A 19,142-nucleotide genomic window follows, 5' to 3' on the forward strand; every position below is an offset into this window, starting at 1 on the left:
CTAACTAACACAAATAAGAATTCACATTATCCTTACGTTTGTAAACAAACGCTCGTTGTTAAGTGTTATGTGTTATGTTTTACAGGGTCCGCTGAGTCACAAAGCTTTTGACACATGCTTACCGATTAAGTGTCAAATTTTGTTATGTTATGTTATATGTTATGCATCGTGTGGCTGCCCAGTTATATTTTTGTTTCGCTCCGTGTGGCGCCCCAGTCAGAGTCAGGTTCGAAAATTCACGGTCAGGTTCGAAAGTCAGGACTCAGAAATTCAGAGCCAATCAGACAACGGCATATAAGAAGTAGACTCAGACAATTTTAGACTCAAAGTTGAATTTCAAGCACGTCAATTTTGGACGCCAGAACGTACCGGAAGCAAATTTTGACCAAAAGTAAAAACAATTGTACACACTTCGCGTTTATAAACACAGTGAAAGTAAAGGAAAACCGTAATAACAACACACTTCGTGGTTTGTGCCGAGAAAAGTTCGTCAAAAACGAAACACGCGCACTTGGCCCTCTTTTCGCTGGAACCGCAAAAAGTTTACGTTGAAGAAACAGTGCCACCGATACAGCAGGTCGCGGAATTGTCCGGTTTTGCCCTCGCTGCAACGACACACACACACACACACTGCCGTTGGCCGTGAAGTGAAAGTTTTCTACCTCGCCTACTGGGTCCGCCGTTGCATCGTGCGTGGGAAAACAGCGACGTGCGGTGTGTCGCGGAGAGTGCCCTCGTAACCGGTCCGTGCGCTGGCGTGTAACGCGTAGTACGCGAATATCGATTTTCCGAGCCGAAAGAAATTCGGAGCGACGCGCGTAGACAAGAAAAAAGTTTGCATACGTGACATCGGCCACGGCGACGCCGATTGACAAAACAATCGTTCACAGTGCACAGGTCGACGCGCTGCCCGCGCCCGATAGTTTGGGTGCTCCGGAGAGTGTAATCACTTCAAGCGGACGGCAAAGATATCCCAGCAACCATGGCTTTCATGATGCCCGTGATGAAGAACGAGTTCGATATCTACAAGGGCCGCCAGCGGCGGATATCGGAGTGCTCGAACCAGACCAACTGCCGCTCGCGAAAGGTGTCGGAAAGTTCACGCTCGGACGGTCCCAGCCTCTCGACGTCGCCCGGCAACGAGGGCGGCGGTGGTTTCATGTCGGCCGGCTCGCCCGCCCACCGCAGCCATCCGATGTACATGTCGCACCTCGCGTCCCGGTCACAGTTTTCGCGCAACTCGTCCCGCACCTCGCAGAGCTCGCTGATCGCTTCGAGCCCGTCGAAGGCGAGCAACGGATGCAGTCCGCCGAAGGGTGGTGCCACCAGTGGCGGGAATGCTGTGCCATCCGCTGCCGCCGGTAGCCAGAGTAGCCTCAACAAGTTCCACGTCCGGTTGGTCGACAAGCTGCGGAAGTCGCTCCGCAAGAGCAAATCGACCGACAGCCGGTCATGAGAAGCGAACGGTGGTGCCGAAGAAGATCCCGATCCGGACGCCGGCGAAGCCGATGTAGATGGTGCTGGCCAGCGAGGAGCTCGCCGTCGCGGCCGGAAACGAAGAGACGAAGGAGAGGACGAAACGGACCCAGCCCGTGGCGGGCAAGTGGTTGGCGTGTGTTCGGACAGTGTGCTCCACGTCCATCAGCATGGGAAACCGCCATTGCCGCGGCAACGAAGCAACACTCCGGTACTCCGTCCCAGGCGGGGTACGTTCAGTGCCCCACGGTAACTTTGGTGAACGCCAAAAACCACACCTTCATCGCCTACTGTTTGCGAGTGCAACGAAGAGACACACTAACTACACGGAAAACGGGTGTACACCAGACATAGCACATACTACACGCATACCCCGAGAGTTCAGTTCTATTATGATCGTTTGGAGCGCAGTCATCGCGCAAAGGCCACAGGACTCTCGGGAGGTTGCCGGGTATCAGCACATTGGAATCAGCGGGAGGTGCGCGTCGTAGGATGTTATGCTGTGGTGCAATGAAACTACTTTTAACGCTCGACGGCCTCCTTCGATCTAACCTATAGTACGTAGTAACTATAAGCAACATAAGTGATGCTTAGCATCGACACACACAAACACACACACAATCTACCTGTGCAGCAGCAGCTTTAGTGGATTAATTAAGGCTTTTCTCTAGGCTTAAGAAAGTCAGGCTAAAAATGATCTATCCCTCGTGCATGTGGTTATGCACTATTTATCAATGTCCTTGCCGGGTGCGCCACCCCGCCCCTCTGTTACGGCCGCGACCTGCCTTATGTTCCTCTAACTTTGCACGGTGACACACGAAAGCTGGGGTTGGTTTTCGGGCCTCTTTCGACGACTATCTTTTTACACCGGTGTATCCTTTTTCTTACGTTGGGTTTCTCTTTCACTCACGCACTACAGACGAATTGCGCAGCACTTTTACCCATCTGTAGACCGCGCCGCGAACACACACAGGAAGGCGAACCGTTAATGGCCGACTATCGGCTGTGTAGGTAGGCAAAGAATAATGATAATAGGGAACGATAATGCATCATTTCTCAACATCATCATCATTTAGGCTGCTCAAAGCTAAGCAGAAATTAAATAGTTTTAAATTGACCCTTTTTGTTGAGAAAAAGTGAGCTCACAAAACAACAAGACCTTGGACTTGAGGACGACGCCCGACCGGGTAGTGATAAATCAAATTCAAACCTGTGATACTTCTGCGGAATTGTTCAGAATTTTGTATTTGATGGACACGAACGAAGTGTAGAGTAGCCGAGACCCGCGGTTCTGTGGGGACTTGTGCTGCTTCAATTGGCAACATGGATTTTGACAAACCAACCCTAATCGGTTCGTAAAAATTAAACAAACATTTGTCTTCGCTCTTTCTTGACCACTTTCTTTCAATCCCATGAGGGCGGTGCAACTCCACTGTACCTTCTATTTGCGTTCCTATGAGCGGCCAGGAGGGGCCTTTTTGGATTTTTACATTCTCTGTTTAGCAGAAGCAAAACCATGAACCGCAATCCATGAGTTGCGTTAAGAAGACACACATTTACATAACTGTGATTTATCGATTGTAACATGATATTGTGAATGCTTTTACGTACATTACCCAAATAGAACATTTATCGTCTAACAGGAACAGTGCAGAGGTTCAAGCGGAAGGGCTGAGGCATCCAATAAACTGTTAAATTCAAAACAAAACAACGTGTAGTAGCCCGCGCGGATCATAAATAGTGGCAAACGAATCGATTAGTCGAGAGACAGCGAGGGGCAGTGACGCCCGAAAACGCGGTTCGAGTCAACAGCAGGCAGTCCCCACCGCGAATTGTTATGTAAACAAGGCTCCACGGTCCGGGTGGGTTCCGTTGCGAATCGATATTCGAATTATGCTGCAACCCGCCCGCGTGTGGTGTGGATTCGATTTTTAAGTTTCCCGGCCATTCTCCCGACGCCGTTCGAGGTTCGCGAGGGTAGCAAATAAACAAACACACCAGGCCCCCGGCCCAAACGTGCATTAACGTAGTGTAGCGCCAGGGTTCGCGGATTCGCACATAAGCTGAGCAGATGCAGATGGGCCGTTGTTTTGGGCTGGAGACCGGTTACGCTTAACTGAATACCACGAAGCAAATATATAAATTTATCTACCGAGATATACATATATATACACAAACGTATCAGATTATACTATTTCTACATGCGCACCCGTGGAAGGAAGGCCGTGAAAAGTATAAAACAATATGGAACCGCCGCTACCGTTGGTCCACAAACCACAAACGAAACCGAGACCGACCGATTGGGGCGCCGAAGTTTCGATTGGTCGCTTTTCACGGGTGGGTTGCGTGACAGACAATTTGCGCTTCGTGCGGTCATTTGTTTTTATTAGTTTTCCGGCCCGGGTTCACCAGAGAAAATCGGTTTCGCTTGGTATTTTCTGTCAACGCGAAACACGAAATGCAATTGCGTAGTGCCGTAGGGGAGGCGTATTTCGGTTCTGGTCGGCCCGAACCGGTTACGGGTGGGTGATTGCGGGTTATGATGTGATTCCGCGGCGCACACGCAGTATGGCGGCACTGATATGGCGCCGATTACGCTTGCCCCATCAGGAAGGATCATTGACCACCAGCTGTGTACGCCGAGGGACGTGCCGTGCGATTATCCCGCTGGGCGATGAGAGAGGTTCCTGTCCACCCCCTCCTGACTAATTGGTCGAATGAGATTTTTCATCTCAACCACACCAACCCTCTTGAAGCATATCCACAGACCAGCGCACCGCTGGTTAAACCACTGGCCACAACGAAACAGGGTGCCAGGCTTAGCGACATAGTGCTCTACACCAAACCCGTGGGTTTCAATACATCCTTTCACCGTACCGTAAAAGACTGCTGCTGACTTAGGGAAGGAAGATAAACGCGAACCATTGGTCCCTCATTTTACATTTATAGTTGAGCTAGGTTAGTGCTGTTTGAACGTTGTGCTAGCAAAATCTAATAAGAAGACACTGTTGCGTAGGGTTAAGATAGCGACCAATAAGCTCTTACACACACGCACGCACGCGGTGTGGCGCACGTGCGCGGCCGATAAGCGTCTTGGCATTACATTCGCGGCGAGAGAGGCGCGGTACCTTACAGGCGTTGCATTAGGAATCAGGCGCGCAATAGTGTCCATCCTTTTTATTTCATCATTACGACGCGTTCCGCTTGTGCTATGTTTAGAATTCGCGGCCATTCAAAGACCCTGCTGCTGCTGGCTTGGCCGGTGGCGGTATTTGGATTTTGACGGAGAAAACATTTGCAGAAATCGATCACAGCACGCCCACCAGAAGTGGGTGAATATAAAACACGGCCCATCTGTTCGTCCGATGAATCAACAACCTAATTTTACTAGCTTTAAACCACATTCCACCCGTTTTGCCAAATTTTCTCCAAACCCATACAGTGAGACGCTCATCTCGTGTGGGCGCTGGTGGGCGAGAAAAGCCAACTTTAGTTGATTTTTCGTTTAAGAAGGAAACAATAAAGAGGGCTTCTAATAACACCGTTCGTCCTCTCTCGCTCTCGTGTGCCTCGTCATAACGTAAACATTTGCTAGCATAATTGTTTGTAGATTAACTTTAGTTCTAATACACCATAAAGGGACTTTAAAACTGTTTGAGAACAGGAATTGCTTTAAGTGACTAGTTAGTTTGTACAACCTTAACTACCTACTATTCTCTCTCTACTGATACTCTACTCCTATCAGAGCCATCATGCGAAATATGCCGCAGTGGACCACACAAATCACGAACACTACATAATCAAAAGTAAGGTACACTCTATGTATTGTATGAACATTATTGAAACCAATAAAATAGTGGAACTGTTGTTCCGCAAACTTTGTAAATGGACAGAATAAAACAAACGCCTTTCCCGAGTGGTCATTTATTTGTGCTCCGAAATCGGTCCAAATCAGAAGAACGTGCCGAGGTTTGCAGTGCGGCCCAAAGTTGGAGTTGCAAAAGGGGGGGTCGGCCAATGTGCACGCTCCGCCTGGGAAGGATGGGATTCGTCAATCGTTTCAACATTCCTTGGCACTTGCGTCAATCGGTTAATTTTAGGGGGATGCCAAAAATATCCGCAATTGTTTTCGTGACTGTCCTCCCCATGGTGGGGCGCGAATTTTTTGCGCTTTTGTTTTGCTTTGTGGCCGATGTTGTTGTGACCGACAGACCGGCGTCTGTCGGTTTGGCGTGGCCGCCCATTGCAGCAGGCGCAAATGTGCAGCATGTGCAGCTCGTAAATCACCGGTGGTCCCGAGCCGAGCCATGATTTCCCGCATTCCGGTAGCTCTCGGTTGCGAGAAGCCGCGGTCCGAGTGCGGCTATTGGTTCCCTCTCGGTTTTCTTTTCCTAGGCTACTGGCCGAGCGTCTTAATTTTGGTGTATTTTTAGACCCCGGGTTTCGTGACGATCGTGACCCAGCCCAGAACCGGGTGGCGGTCACTCAAACGTAAAAACGGAGCCATTAAATTACAAAATTTTGTGTAATTAAAAAAAACTGTCTCAGTCACAACTTGGTGTTTGTACTTTAGAAATCGCGAACGCTAACCGTTTGAACTGATGATTCAAATTTCACTTTCCTTTAAAGTAGAGATGATTTGCTAGAAAACATAAAGTTAAGTAATCTATTAATGCCACGCAATCACTCAAGTCGCAATCTACATTCTGCAGTGGCGTTCTACGAATCGGCAAACAAAGATTGAACGTGCCTTTCCGAGAAAAAAAATAAACTTTGATGGTCCGCAGAGCTGGGTAATCATCAGTCAATTTTTTATTTTCATAAAAGCCTGTTTACACTGTTTTTTTTTAAAAGGACCTCAATTCATCCGGCATTCTTTGCTATCAACATTTCAACCTCTCGGGACCTGTATTTGGCGGCACCTAAACAAAGTTTGATGGTGGCCAAAACTGGCAGCTGACATTCTTGTGCCCCCGAAAGGAATCAGTAAGACTTCCAGATCTGAATGCCCCACCACCGGTTGGAAATACTGACTGCAACGAAGTTGTAGAGCCTACTTTACCTCGGAACGAGATTCCTGTTCAGCGCTCGTTCAACTTTAAGGACCGCGACAGCGATGGTGGTTTTCTAAACCGGTTTCCTTACCCGTTTCGAGGGTTGAATGGCCACCGGATGAACGGCGTGGGGGCCTGAGATGAATTCTGACCGTCGGGATTGCCGCTTCGGTTGTTGGCCGCTGCAAGAAAAACTGTTGCTGCATTTTGCATTAGAAAAAAGGCGTAATTCGACTTTCAATATTTAAGAACTCAACTATTGCTTCGCACGTTATGTTTCGGCGCCTACTTCGATAGGAGGATGAAAGTCACTCACATGTCAGATTACAGGGTTTTGTTACTGTTTTCTTCAATACTCTTCAGGAGAATCTCAAAATATGTTTATTTGGAATAATCACCGTTTAATGCACCGTTCCTCAGTCCGTTGCAATAAAACGTTTTGGTTTCGTCGAAAACCATTCGTCATACCCATTTATCGACATCTTCAAATACAGTGAAGTGGTGCTCTGCTAGTGCATGCCCTATTGAAGTAAAAACGCAATAATCTTATGGGACCAGGTCTGGAGAATACAGCGGGGGCGATAGCGTTTTACAATTTAAGGTTTTTATTACTTTAGCGGTACGCGCCGGTGCGGCGTCATGCTGTAATATGACTTAACCGTGTCTTCAGAACCATTTCGATCGTTTCTATTTCTTTTAAACGATATAAAATTGCTGTTTTGAACAACCAGGTTACTTTGTTTTTTGCATAACGAACGATATCAAATCGAAGGAATATGCATAGGAACCCTTCTAGCAACATCCAAAACATCCACTCAATTGCCCTAGTTCGGCCGGGGGGCAGCAGTGGGCGCCGCAGTATCGTGCCGTCGCCAAGCCACAGTGTATCGAATTGGAAAATCGCGTATCGATTGCAGGGGATGGCATCGTTTACTGCATGACCGCGAACACTCGAACAATCCCGATGATTGAAAAGATAGTTTATCTGTTTGCACAAACATCGTGACAACCAAGTTGCTCCAAGACTCGTCGGGTTGATGATTAACGTGCAGCGATTGCGGTTGTCGTACGGCTTCCAGTGTGTCCACGTGGCGCGATTGTGTTACCCCCCTCACGTGCTGCCCGGGAGGATCGCCAAGGATCGGGGGGTCGGAACGATAAAATTGGTGAAAATTGGCTTTTCACCGAAACTGTTGATAGAAAAGCTGACTAGCATCGGTCAACGACTGACAATGGCCTACTGCAAAAAAGATTACAAACCAATGTGTGACAGTTGGAGTCGATCCCTTTGCAAATCGAAGATGGAGAATTCAACCGTCGCACACACACACGCGCGGTCGTCAAGACGACCACAAGATGACGCCGCGATGCCGGCACCACGAATAAATGCAGCCACGCATGACTGCATCGCCTGTGAGTAAGTCCTCACTTGGAGCGCCAACGTCATGCGCAGCCAACCGATAGCCGCCGTTCGAGAAGGTGCTTTTTAAGTAAACCGCGACACGTGATCGTGCCTACCCGTTGCTGCCACACTACCCTAGCACGAGATGTCGTGTCGTACAGGCTTGCCGTGTCGATCATTCAGAACCCAGTCGGAACGATGATCTCCACGTTCGTGCGTTCGTTCGGGGTGCATCACTAAATCGTGTTACGTAACGGACCGGACGGCGTAAACGATGTGTAGACTCCCTTTGGCTCGTTTCTCTCTCTCTTTCACACACAGGATATCTATTTTCGTGCTAATTATAGGTGTAAACTCTCAGACGGCGGACGGCGTGCCGTCCCGTGCCTACAACTGCAAGGCCCCAAGGTCACTTACTCATCACACGTCGCCACGATGGGCCATTTTTTTAGGTGGACCTAGCACTCAAAGGGCGTTCCGTCATTCGGGTTATCTTTTTGGAATGCTCACTCGCTCTGCCACGTAGGAGCACGTGACGGTTTTGGGCCAAGAAATTTGGGCAGTTTGCCGGTGGCAGGCCCACCCGCAATTCGGCATCGGATCGCTTCGCATGCTCAAATACTGAATTTAAGAAGCGAACATTAAAAATCGCACACATCGCACAGACAGAGCATGCAAAAGTGCGACGAATGCGCTGTGGCAAACGTGGCTACGAACGAACGTTCCGCACCGCGGTCAACCCGACAACCGGTAAGGAGGTAAGGAGTTAAGCGGGGGTAAAGGCACGGGCAAAAAACCGCGCGCACACGTTACAACAAACAGTGGAAAATTCCGCTGCTGCTAGCGATACAGAAAATTCCAACGGCCGGGCGAGCTCGAAGTCTGTTGGCGGTCTGGAAGGCTTCTGGACGTTTCCCGCCGCAACCGCTCCGGCAGGTTTTGTACAATTTTTAATAATATTATGCTAATATTTTGTGTTGCAACATATTGCTGAAGGGAATGCCCATTTTGTAACATCACACGTTTAGAGGATGTAAAATGATACCCGTCCCTTTCGCAGTGGACGGTTCTTGGCACCACCCAAATGGTTCATGTTTAATTGTGAAACGTGACGTACAACCATCAAGGCCGGCGGTGACTCCATCCCTTAACGCACTGGCCACGGACGCAGACTACGCAGTGCGAGAGTCGGTCACACTCGGATGACACTCGGCGTGACGTGCTGCATTTGGCCCCCATCACCACCCAAGTGGGCCATCACGGGGAGGCAAACATACTGCAGCCCGGGGGTTCCTATGATTCCTAATGATTCCCGCTCGCCCCCCATTTCCGATGGCGCCAGATCCGGGGGCCGCACACTTTACCGCAACGCGTAACTGCACTTTGCGGCTATATTTAGCCCTCGGTCCGGTGAAGTGAAACCTGAACAAATCTTACATCTCCGCGCCATACGTGGCCTCGGCGAACGCGCGAACGGCGCACCGGACGCCCTTTTTGACGCCCTCGAAGCGGATTATATGTGTCAATTCCGGGGCCCCCAAAAGCGCTGACAAAGGTTTCTAAACGTATCCGAGACGTAGCGTTAGAAGCTGCGGGCCAGAAACCATGACCATGGGGACGCCAATTGCTGGTGATCGAGTGGACCTAACGAAGGAACGACCGTAATGGGAACTAGACTATCATTATGTTGCGCCACACACAAGCTGGCCGTTGAAGCCATGAATGACCATTAACTGTGATCCCGTGATTCCACCAAGGCCACGCTCGGCCGTGCCCGTCCATTCCAGATGGTATCTAGGGTATCTTCTCAGCACCGATTGAAGCGCTCTGTCACGTGCTCCGTGGTTCCCGTGCACCACCAGGAGTGCAATGGGAAACTCCGAATGGCCAGAGCCAATAGAAAACAATTAGCAACCTGATGTTACTACCGCTATTCGGAGGCCCGAATTGAAGCCACGCGTTGATGGCACTTTCAATTGGCGCCTGACAAACGAAGCGTGGCCGGTACGTGCTCCGCTCACCTAGTTCAGCCCCATCAAGGTCAGGCCCCATATGGTTGGCCTGATAACCGCCGGATACACACCAAGCGACGTGTCCCGCCGAAGGGAGCCGGACGGTACCTTCGCGTTCTTCGCGTTACGCCACAGACCTTGAGGGCGTGATCTGTTTACGTTTAGCTGGGTCCATTTTTATGGAATGGAAGTTTCCTTTGGGGTGCGTTATCTTGTTTATGCTAGGTTTTGGGACTAGTGCCGTGTCGGAAGCCCTACAAAGGGTCTCGTAGTAGTTTTTCAACGCCAGAGAGATGAGTCGCCATTCCAGTGATGCCGGTGGCACGATTTCCGGAGGCCCGACACTAGCAATCATGCGTCGTTTGGGTTGCACAGACATTTTGCGTATCATTCTGCGGCACCGGCGCCAATCGCTGGCCGGCCCAATTGATCACAATTGATATCGTTTATGCTCAACAACACAGTGAGCAGGATGGAAGTTTGTCACCGGGGCGGACAGCGACGAGAGCGAGATGTGGCATAATCCACTTATGACGCCACGTCCCGCGTATATTTTCCGTCCCGACCGACGGCCGATGGGCTGGAAGAAATGTGCTTAATTCGTTTCAATTGTTTCTCCTGCAAACTGCGCCTTCCGCTGACGTGCGTCGCCATTGGCGCAATTGGCGCGAGCCACAGAAAGTGCGACTCGATCGCCAGTCATCGATCGGGCTGCTCTTCGCGCGACCAACCGATTGGAACTGGTTTGCAGGACCTATCGGGAGGATGGTCCGATCTCGACCGGCGAAGCTCGTCGCCAATAATAGCTGCGCCACACTGACGCGCATCCGGCCGCGGGAGATTGACAGGATCGATTGATCTTTGGACGTTGCGCAATTGGATGCAATTCCGCGGGTTTCCGGACGACGACGTCGGTGTCCTTGAACCGTTGGTGGCGTCAAATCGTACCGTGTCTACGCAGTGTCACTTTCTCCATCCGACTCATCGCCACATGTCGGGCCATTAGAAACTCCCTACGACGTCATTTGTCCCTTGAATAGTCGTCCCCGGTCACGTTATCGGTGGGTTATCTTTTTAATTACCTCAGCGCAATTATGGAATGGTTTTACTGGCCGCCGTCGGCCGTCCCCCCGCGGAGGCTGTCACCCGTGACATGATAAATACACAAATAGACGGTAATCGTAGCCTCGTAGGTCATTTGAAACCATCTAACGAAACGTGTCATCCGCGGTGTGATTCATTCGCGGGATTCTGCCTCAAGCCGGTTACAGATAAGAGTGGCCGCGTGCTTAGGAAAGGCTTCGGTTCTAGTGCAACAATGATTGCACTGAAGAGGCGCTTTATTGCGTAAGAAAATCGCCCAGTTATCAGGTTCGAAATGACAGTAATAGAAAGAAAGCGAGACTGTGCAATTCACGTACTCCGACGGCTCTCAATCCGCACGTAGTCGCAATCGACACGAGTGTTTTCGAAACCAGTTCATATCCGGACTCAATTGTGGACCGGCGTTAACCCATTAACTGGCGTTAATCGACCCAGTGACGTATTACGAAATGCTTCCCGGTTGCCCGTACTAGAATTGAACGGAACACGTTGGCAACGAACTGCAGGATCACCGATCTGCTCCAGGTTACTGGTACAAGTGTAACATTTAAAACCGGTTAGCGTAGGGTCTGGCAACGTGTTTACTAAGCACTTATCCGATGCCGGCGGCTAAATTGCACGGTGCTAGTATTGGCGCCCGATCGCCGTTGATTCTGGGATGACGATTTAAGAAATTTTCCATTGACCATTACTGGAACAACCCCAACCTCGTCTTTACAGATTAACAGGATCCCAGAGCAGCGCCGCAGGACTTGGGAAAGGAAATCCCACCTAGCGCCAACAATCAAACAGCACGGAACAAAAAGCCTGCAGCGCCGGGAATATTTCTTCGATTGCATTCCGTTTCTCGGAAACCGACGACGTGCCGGTCCGACGACGAGCCGGCCAGTGACTGGCTTCCCCCGTTTGTGCCAGATCGATGACTATGCGGAATGCAATGCGAACAGCAAAACTGGCGCGAGCTGGTTAGTGGGTCTGGCAAACTTTATGCTAATCGCACCGGCTCGCTCGCAATCGCTTTTACTGCCGTTCCAATATGCCGGGGATAGAGATTATTTACGAATGGAATTCCTGGTTCAGTGGACCCCGTTGCCATCCACAAATGCAGGCACTGCGGAATGCGAACCGGTTATGTTCGAACATCTGCTGTGATCCCCATAGACATGGCTTAAAAAGGATTTAATTAATTCTCCCAACGAGCGTTACTCAATATTCAACCCAAAAACAATCGGACGATGACTGACCCCGGTCAGGCCAGAGCCAGTCCATAACCGGAAGCCAACAGACGCTGGTTGGCGGATCATTTCCCGGTGGACAATTCCGCTCCGGCGCGCCGGTTGTTGCAAGCAATTGTGCAATCACGGTGAGCGATCGTCTGATTTGAACAACTGCAACGGCTGCACATGGTGCACCCCACTTAAGTGCACTGTCAACAGTGCCCGGTGCTTACACTCCGAATTGGTGACGGTGCGCGACCATTACGCAACACAGTGCTGCGCGCTACGAAAAAGCAACACCGTCAGCCCATTCTCGTGTCCTCGAGGAGTTGGTCTGTGGAGGGCCTCGGATCGTTGTTGCTATACAGTAATGGCGACAAAAAAAAAAAGGCGATGCATAATGCAACGTGTTAGAACGGATTTTACACTGACCAACGGGGCGAGATACGGGCCGATTACTTTTCAGCATGCTCCGACCACGTGCCAACGATCTGTTCCCGGTTCGGTGTCCACTTGAAAACGTGGAACATAAATTTACCGACGAGAATCGGAGCAGCTGACGTTCCGGCATTCCGTAAGCTACGCAGTTCAAACGTGTGTGTGTGTGAAGAGCGATTTGTTTGCACAGGTTGTTCCTGTTTGGACTAAAAGCCGAGTGAATCTATCCTGGCAAACATGTGCAACGAAGAGGAGCCCCGTCTCGTTACAAAACCGCCTGACAGTCTTAATTAAGCAACATCGGGCGCACGAGTTCCACCGGCGAGCCGGCCGGTTGTCTCGTGCGCGCTCGTGAAGTGAAAACTTCCGCCTTCTCATAAATATTTACCATCCGCCCATTGGACGCCCATTAGGGAAACATTTTAATTGCACACTGCGGTTGGCGGGGATCAACATGCCAACAGGCGGTGTCGGCGACACCATCGACTCATCGCCCGAGACGCAAGGACACCCGATGTGTCGCCGGTGGGCGTCCTTGACTCGTGGGAACTGCGGTAGCCGATGGTCGCCAGTAAGCCGGCACGGGCCTCCGACTTTCAATCTCGCAGCAGGGATTGAGTGCATCGGGAGCGCAACCGGGTGTTAAAGTCCATTGTCGGTTACAGTGAGTGGCGCCGCCGGATCGCCACGAAAACAGAAACCCGTTTCTCGGATGTCGGTGGTACTGAAGTAGTGAGCCCACATACATGTAGTGAGATATCTAAATATAACTGCGAAACATGATCACTTAATGGTCAGCATTTAATAACCATCATTTAATTGAACGCTATGAGCTTGTGGCCTGCAAGCTGCGGTTGTGACGCAAGTACGCGAAACTGACGCCTTCCGCCCGGCAAAGTTGCCCCAATGAGGAACATTTACGCATGACGCCGGCGAACGAGTTAAAGCCGGCAAATTGCTGCCCCTGCCCGCTGTCTATGGGTGTGGCCTGAAGCTGGCCATACGACCACACCGATGAGCCCGAAGTGGGCAACTTTCGATCGCCATTTTGGTTGTTTTTCCGTTACCCTTCTTAACTAAAAAAAAGGACACAATCCCCATATGTTGTTGTTAAACACGTCTAAAAATAAGCCCTCTACTGTCGGTCTGTCGGGCGAAAACGTCAATCGCGCGATCGGACTTGCGGACACGGTCCGCGACGGACGGACCTGCGACGGATGACTTCAACTTCCGAAGGAGCCAAACGAACAAGGGTGGGGTTGTAAAAATAGATGGCATCATTCGTTCCGCCGACAGGTTCCGCGGTGCAGGACTTGGGCAGAGCTACTTGCCAGATAGGCGTGCAAAAATGGCATACGCACACGGCAATGGGTTCGTCGCTCTCGTAGGTCGAAGATTGACGCGACGATCTGCGCCTGATAGGTGGCATAAAAATGACACTTTCTTTGGCGCCTCGCAAGAGTCGTTATCCGTCCGTTATGGAAGAGAAATTCTTTGTTGTCTCTTGATGAGTAACGAGCAGTCGCGTCCAAGGACCAGGCTTTTCAAGTCTGATCAACGCCAGTTGCCATTAGAGAGCTGGAAGTACTTTTGCAATCGGACCAAGGGGAAAACCAGGCGCGATTGGCCCATTCTTTGAACGATTAATTTAGTTGCATGCTGCTCGTCCCATCGTGTCCCGATAGTAGCTGCAACAATACGCAACGGGTCTCCGTTGGTGCATTCCATCGCGAGAAGCGACAGCCCTTTTATAGCTGCACCCGCCATTTGGGTCAACGAAAATGCCAACCGGAGAGCGCGCGTCGGACAGTAGCCGGGGGACCAACCACGTTTCCGTATTTACAGTTCCAATGTCAGGGCTGGGCGGCTCCTCGGCCGTACGCGGTCAGATTTATCTGTGTGGCCTTCTGGCCGCACACAAGTGCGAACGCTCACGCACACCCAATGGCACGTAGACATCCTTGGACACTTGCTAGCGAACGCATAAATAACGGACATCCGACAGCTTCCGACGAATGTCAGTTGCGGGCAACAAAGCACGAGATTTTCTTGCACACCGAAAACCGGGCGAACCACGGTTGAACGGGTCGGTGTGGCCGGAAGAGACACACCGCACTTGTTTTCGAGTGATATAACACGGCTAAATCGCCCTAGCGCCATGGCCCGCGCCCCTGTCCGCTCCTGCTACGCCCCGTTGCACTCTCCTTCTGCCATTTTTAACCATTTTTTCCTGCCGCTACTTTTCGGGCAGATTTAGAAAAAAAAACGGAACGCCAACACCAAATGGCGTTGTTTACAACCGAATGCCACAGCCGTGGCGTTTCGGTATTTCGCAGCTAAAAATAACGCAAACACCGTCCGGTGGCATTTTCACGCACGATCACGCCGATGTTGGTTCGTGCAAATCGGCCAATGTGCGCTCTGTGCGACGACGTCCCGTTCGCTCGCCGTCTAGGTCCTTTTCTCGGCACGGCCGATCGGCCTCACCCGCGGGACCGATCGTAACCGGTAACCGGATGGGGCCAGTTTGTTGTAGTTTGCCGGTGGATGGATCGTTGATCGAAGGTTTACTTTGTCCGCCGTTGTTCCAATCCCTGCCATGGATTAATTGTAGTGTGACTCGCTCTTTACGTTATATTTATAAAATAGACCACAAACACCGAGCGCCGTGGAGAACGTGCGGTTTGGCATGCCAAACTAAACGTGCATCCGTGTAGAACGCCCCAGTACCGGGTGGGTTTGAAGGAGTGACTCAGCCCTTGTCCTTTGCCGGAATGCGCATCTTTAAGGTCCAGCACAAACACCAAACACATTGAAATACAAGTTAATTTTGACCATACGGACCGTTGTTTTCCGGAGCACCAGCATTTGTGCGTCACTTTGTGTGCCACTCTTGCTCGCATGGCCAAATAAGGCCAACTTCAAGTAAAACAAATATTTTTGCTAACGTGTAATTTGAATTTGAATTCAAACTCGTTTCCGTTGGCAACCGTAAACTATCTATCTTGGCGCTCGTAGCAACCTTGGGCGTTGGGTTCAAACGCCGACCGTGCGTACCGTGACCTCTAGTCACCTTGGGCTTATACGGATGTTTCGCTTTACGCCGACTGTCAGTGAAAATGCCGTGCGGTAAACCGCGAAAGCTGCTGTCGGCTCATAATAGTGCTTCAATTTTTACAAAGATTCCAACAGTTTATTGGGATTCCCTCGTAAGCCAGCAAAACGATCTTCCGAACACATCACGGATTATCATCATGGAGTAAGATCGGCTGGTTAAAGCCCACACCGAAAGATCTCAGGCCTCCGATCTCAGCAACCCGTCGTCAGGTCGCGTGGTTCAATCGATTTCTTGCCGCTGCACAGCAAAATGAGTGCGAATATGCTTGCGATACTCATCACAATGGTGATACCGTCGGTGGCGATCTGTTTCGTGCTGGTGATCGCGTTCGCCAATATATATCTGAATATCAGGTACAGTATCCGGTGACTCAAGTTTGCGCTGCTGAAAATAATGCTAACGAAAGATGCCAAAAATGATCCATTAACATCGCTCCTTGGGTGTCTCGTTGTGTTTTTGTCCACTGCAGACGGCGCTTTCCGGCAAAGGTCAATTGCTGGTTTTGCAACAGCGACACATGCGTGCCGTACGATCAGTCCAATTCATTCGTATGTCCGGCCTGCACACAGTACAATGGGTTCACTGCCGACGGGGACTACAATCGCGAAATACCGGAGCAGTACCAGGCAAAGTTGAACAGGGATTACTGCGTCAGCCCACTGGGCAACATAACGGACGACGACAAGTGGGGCAACGCCAAAGGGTTCGTCGCATCGGCCACTCACTATAACGGCCTGTGCTTCGGGTGCAACCGCAATCAGGAGTTGAAGATGCATCAACTGGCCTCGTTCGTGCCAGAGGATGAATCTAACTACGACTGCGAGGTGGAGGAATACAGGTAAGCGGAATGGGACTAGGAAATCGACAGAACGTCATTGTTTTGCTCCTTACGATCGCTACAGCAAACAACTGGAACAGGCCTACAAACTGTGTGGACGCTGCGAACGCGTTCTCAAGCGCACCCTGAACGACGTGAAGCGGAATATTCTCGGTTCGAAGCTGGCCCAACTCGGAAGCAAAGGTCTGTCGGTGCTAGATATGCATATGCGCGCCTCTACGAAGCAGATCGCGCGCATGAAGCGACAACGGTGGGCTCGGTTTTGTGTGTACGCCGTTACGCTGCTCCTGGTGTTGAAGCTGCCGCAAGAATTCGCTGATGCCGGCTGGCACTTGGTCGACCTGATACAGCTCTGTCCCGCTCCCCTGCTCACTGGGTTGACTGTGGCGCTGTCCTACATGCTGACCATACGGCAAGTGGTACAACAACAGTTGACAAACCTACTAACCGAACCGGCCATCCAGCAGACGACCGAGCGTATGGATGCGTTGGGCCGGGAACTGATGCAAAAGTACGCACCCGAGCTAATGTCCACTTCTAACAAGTGCTTCGACACACTCGGAGAGCACGTATCGAACGAGCAGCGCACCCACCTTCTGCTCAATGTGGCCATAATGGCCCTAGCTGCGCTGCTAGTCTCGCTCGGTAGCCAAAGGATGGCCATCAGACAGGCTACGATCATTGCGCTGGGAGTGGTAGACTGCGTTCTGAAGTACAACTATCAACGGATGGACACGGGCTTATACTTTAGCATCGCGGCGCTAGGGTTGTCGGTTAGCTGCCTCGGTCAACAGTCCATTCGTGGCGATGTGGCCGGAGGTGATCTAAACTCGAGCTTCCATAAAATTTACTCGCAGCAGTGCAGCGAAAGCGACTACTCCGACGTCGATACCACATTCAGTGAGAACCACTCGATGAGGAACTGTGGCCAGGGTAGCAAAGTCTCTCCGAACGTCCAGCGTACCGTCACGCGACGCGAGGTTGCCGATCTCAGTCAAAAGTCCCTGGACACAACGAAATCGATGAGTCCGTCCGCATATTCACTGTCGCCAACGAATGCGTTCTTTTTCCCCGACTATCGGAACAGCGGAAGCCACACTCCGTCCGTTCGGGCGGAACCGAGCGATAAAGTTAGTGGCTCACTGTTCAATATTCCCGACGGGGTGCGTCACGAATCGGCTGAAGCAAGTTCCGTGTTCAATCGGTCCACCGTCGCCGCTGCTGGTTCCCTACTGAAAACGCCGTCCTTTTCGGTGGACGATTTTTCCCGCACTGCACAGCTCAGTGGCAACCATCGTGAGCCGGAACTCGGGTTCCGCGGCGGACTGAATCCGTTTCATCGCTCGATGAGCACCATCCGTCGGAAGGAGCCGTGTGATGATCCACTGATCGAAGACGATATCGATCGGTTGTCGATTAGTGGACGTGCCTCGCTTAACACCTCCCGAACCAGTAACAATCCGTTCGCACAGTTTGACGTGGACAGCGGCCCTCTGTCTGGCGTCCGTCGGAGGCGCAATGCGCAACCGTCGGAGCCGTTCCCAACGGTCAGCGAAGAATCGATATGGCCGAAGCGTACGCCGACCGGAAATGCCAGCAGTGTCATCGGCGGACAGACTCACATGTCCCGTACCTCATCACAGAGTTCCGGGTTCGAATCGCAGAGTGCCACCCGGCGAAACACGCCAACCGAGGTGGAATCACTGGCGGTCGGTACAGGCCCTGATGTGGTCCACGAACCTGCGACAGTTCCACCACCATCTCCAGTCCCTTCCTCGGCTTCCGTTCTACAGCGGAACTACCACCAAGCAGCTAGTCCCTGGTACGGGGCCCGAGTAAGCTTACCAGCGACCTCGCCGCCACAGCACCACCACAACCACCGGTCACTGTTCAGCGAGCAGAGTCTATTCAAAAATGCCTTCCAACAGCCACAGCAGTCCGGAGCACCGAATGGACTGTTTTTCCCGCGCCTAAACCTTACCAGCGCCGGAGGTCCTGGTTCGACTACTAGTTCGGCTGCTTCCTCAGCTTCCCATGTCAATATGAGACACATTTTTCCACCGCAACAATCGCAAACACCATCCTATCACTATCACCATCAATATCCGGTGGCCGCCAGCACGACGCTGGGTTCCAATTACGACTACACGGCACCAACACTACCTCCTCTAGCGGCATTGCGAGCGACCCAACCGCCAAGATTGTCGCCGTTCAACGCCGTCACTGCCGGAGTATTTGGCGGAAAGGGCGTAACATCGACGGGCCCATCGTCCTCCCTAGGTGGAACCAGTTTCTATACCTCTTCGAGGTCCATCACTGCCAGCGGCAGAGCGAGTCTGCTGAATCTTAGTAAATTAACCAACAAAACAAACGGCGGCGGCGGAGGCGACCTTTCGCCCGCCGTCTAACGGCGCTACGGTCGTTTTAGTTAGGCCAAAAAGAATGGGATGTGGCCGGCGGAAGGAGAACCAAGCCATCCAGAG

At 51.3% G+C, this 19,142-nt stretch overlaps 2 protein-coding genes across 2 annotated transcripts; both read left to right on the top strand.

The window, feature by feature from the left end:
- The first annotated feature begins 362 nt into the window (after positions 1-362).
- Positions 363-5,375, top strand: LOC128271354 (uncharacterized). The gene is made up of 2 exons (XM_053008840.1): positions 363-2,033; positions 2,396-5,375. The coding sequence occupies exon 1, from the start codon at positions 983-985 to the stop codon at positions 1,454-1,456; it is 474 nt and encodes a 157-aa protein (XP_052864800.1). The 5' UTR covers positions 363-982; the 3' UTR covers positions 1,457-2,033; positions 2,396-5,375.
- A 10,695-nt stretch (positions 5,376-16,070) lies between these two features.
- On the top strand, positions 16,071-19,067 carry LOC128273492 (uncharacterized). Its single transcript, XM_053011463.1, has 3 exons — positions 16,071-16,174; positions 16,291-16,659; positions 16,724-19,067. Exons 1-3 carry the CDS (start codon positions 16,071-16,073, stop codon positions 19,065-19,067), a joined length of 2,817 nt encoding a protein of 938 aa, XP_052867423.1.
- Positions 19,068-19,142: the final 75 nt, after the last annotated feature.

The sequence above is a fragment of the Anopheles cruzii genome, chromosome 3 (assembly GCF_943734635.1).
Source record: "Anopheles cruzii chromosome 3, idAnoCruzAS_RS32_06, whole genome shotgun sequence".
Classification (NCBI taxonomy): Eukaryota; Metazoa; Arthropoda; class Insecta; order Diptera; family Culicidae; genus Anopheles; species Anopheles cruzii.

What these genes read in the sequence shown, in the direction of transcription:
- LOC128273492 (XM_053011463.1), top strand. Translation starts at nt 16,071, where the DNA reads ATGAGTGCGAATATGCTTGCGATACTCATCACAATGGTGATACCGTCG. An exon ending in AATATATATCTGAATATCAG is followed by an intron (nt 16,175 to 16,290) that starts GTACAGTATCCG and finishes TGTCCACTGCAG; the next exon opens with ACGGCGCTTTCCGGCAAAGG. An exon ending in TGCGAGGTGGAGGAATACAG is followed by an intron (nt 16,660 to 16,723) that starts GTAAGCGGAATG and finishes CGATCGCTACAG; the next exon opens with CAAACAACTGGAACAGGCCT.
- LOC128271354 (XM_053008840.1), top strand. Translation starts at nt 983, where the DNA reads ATGGCTTTCATGATGCCCGTGATGAAGAACGAGTTCGATATCTACAAG.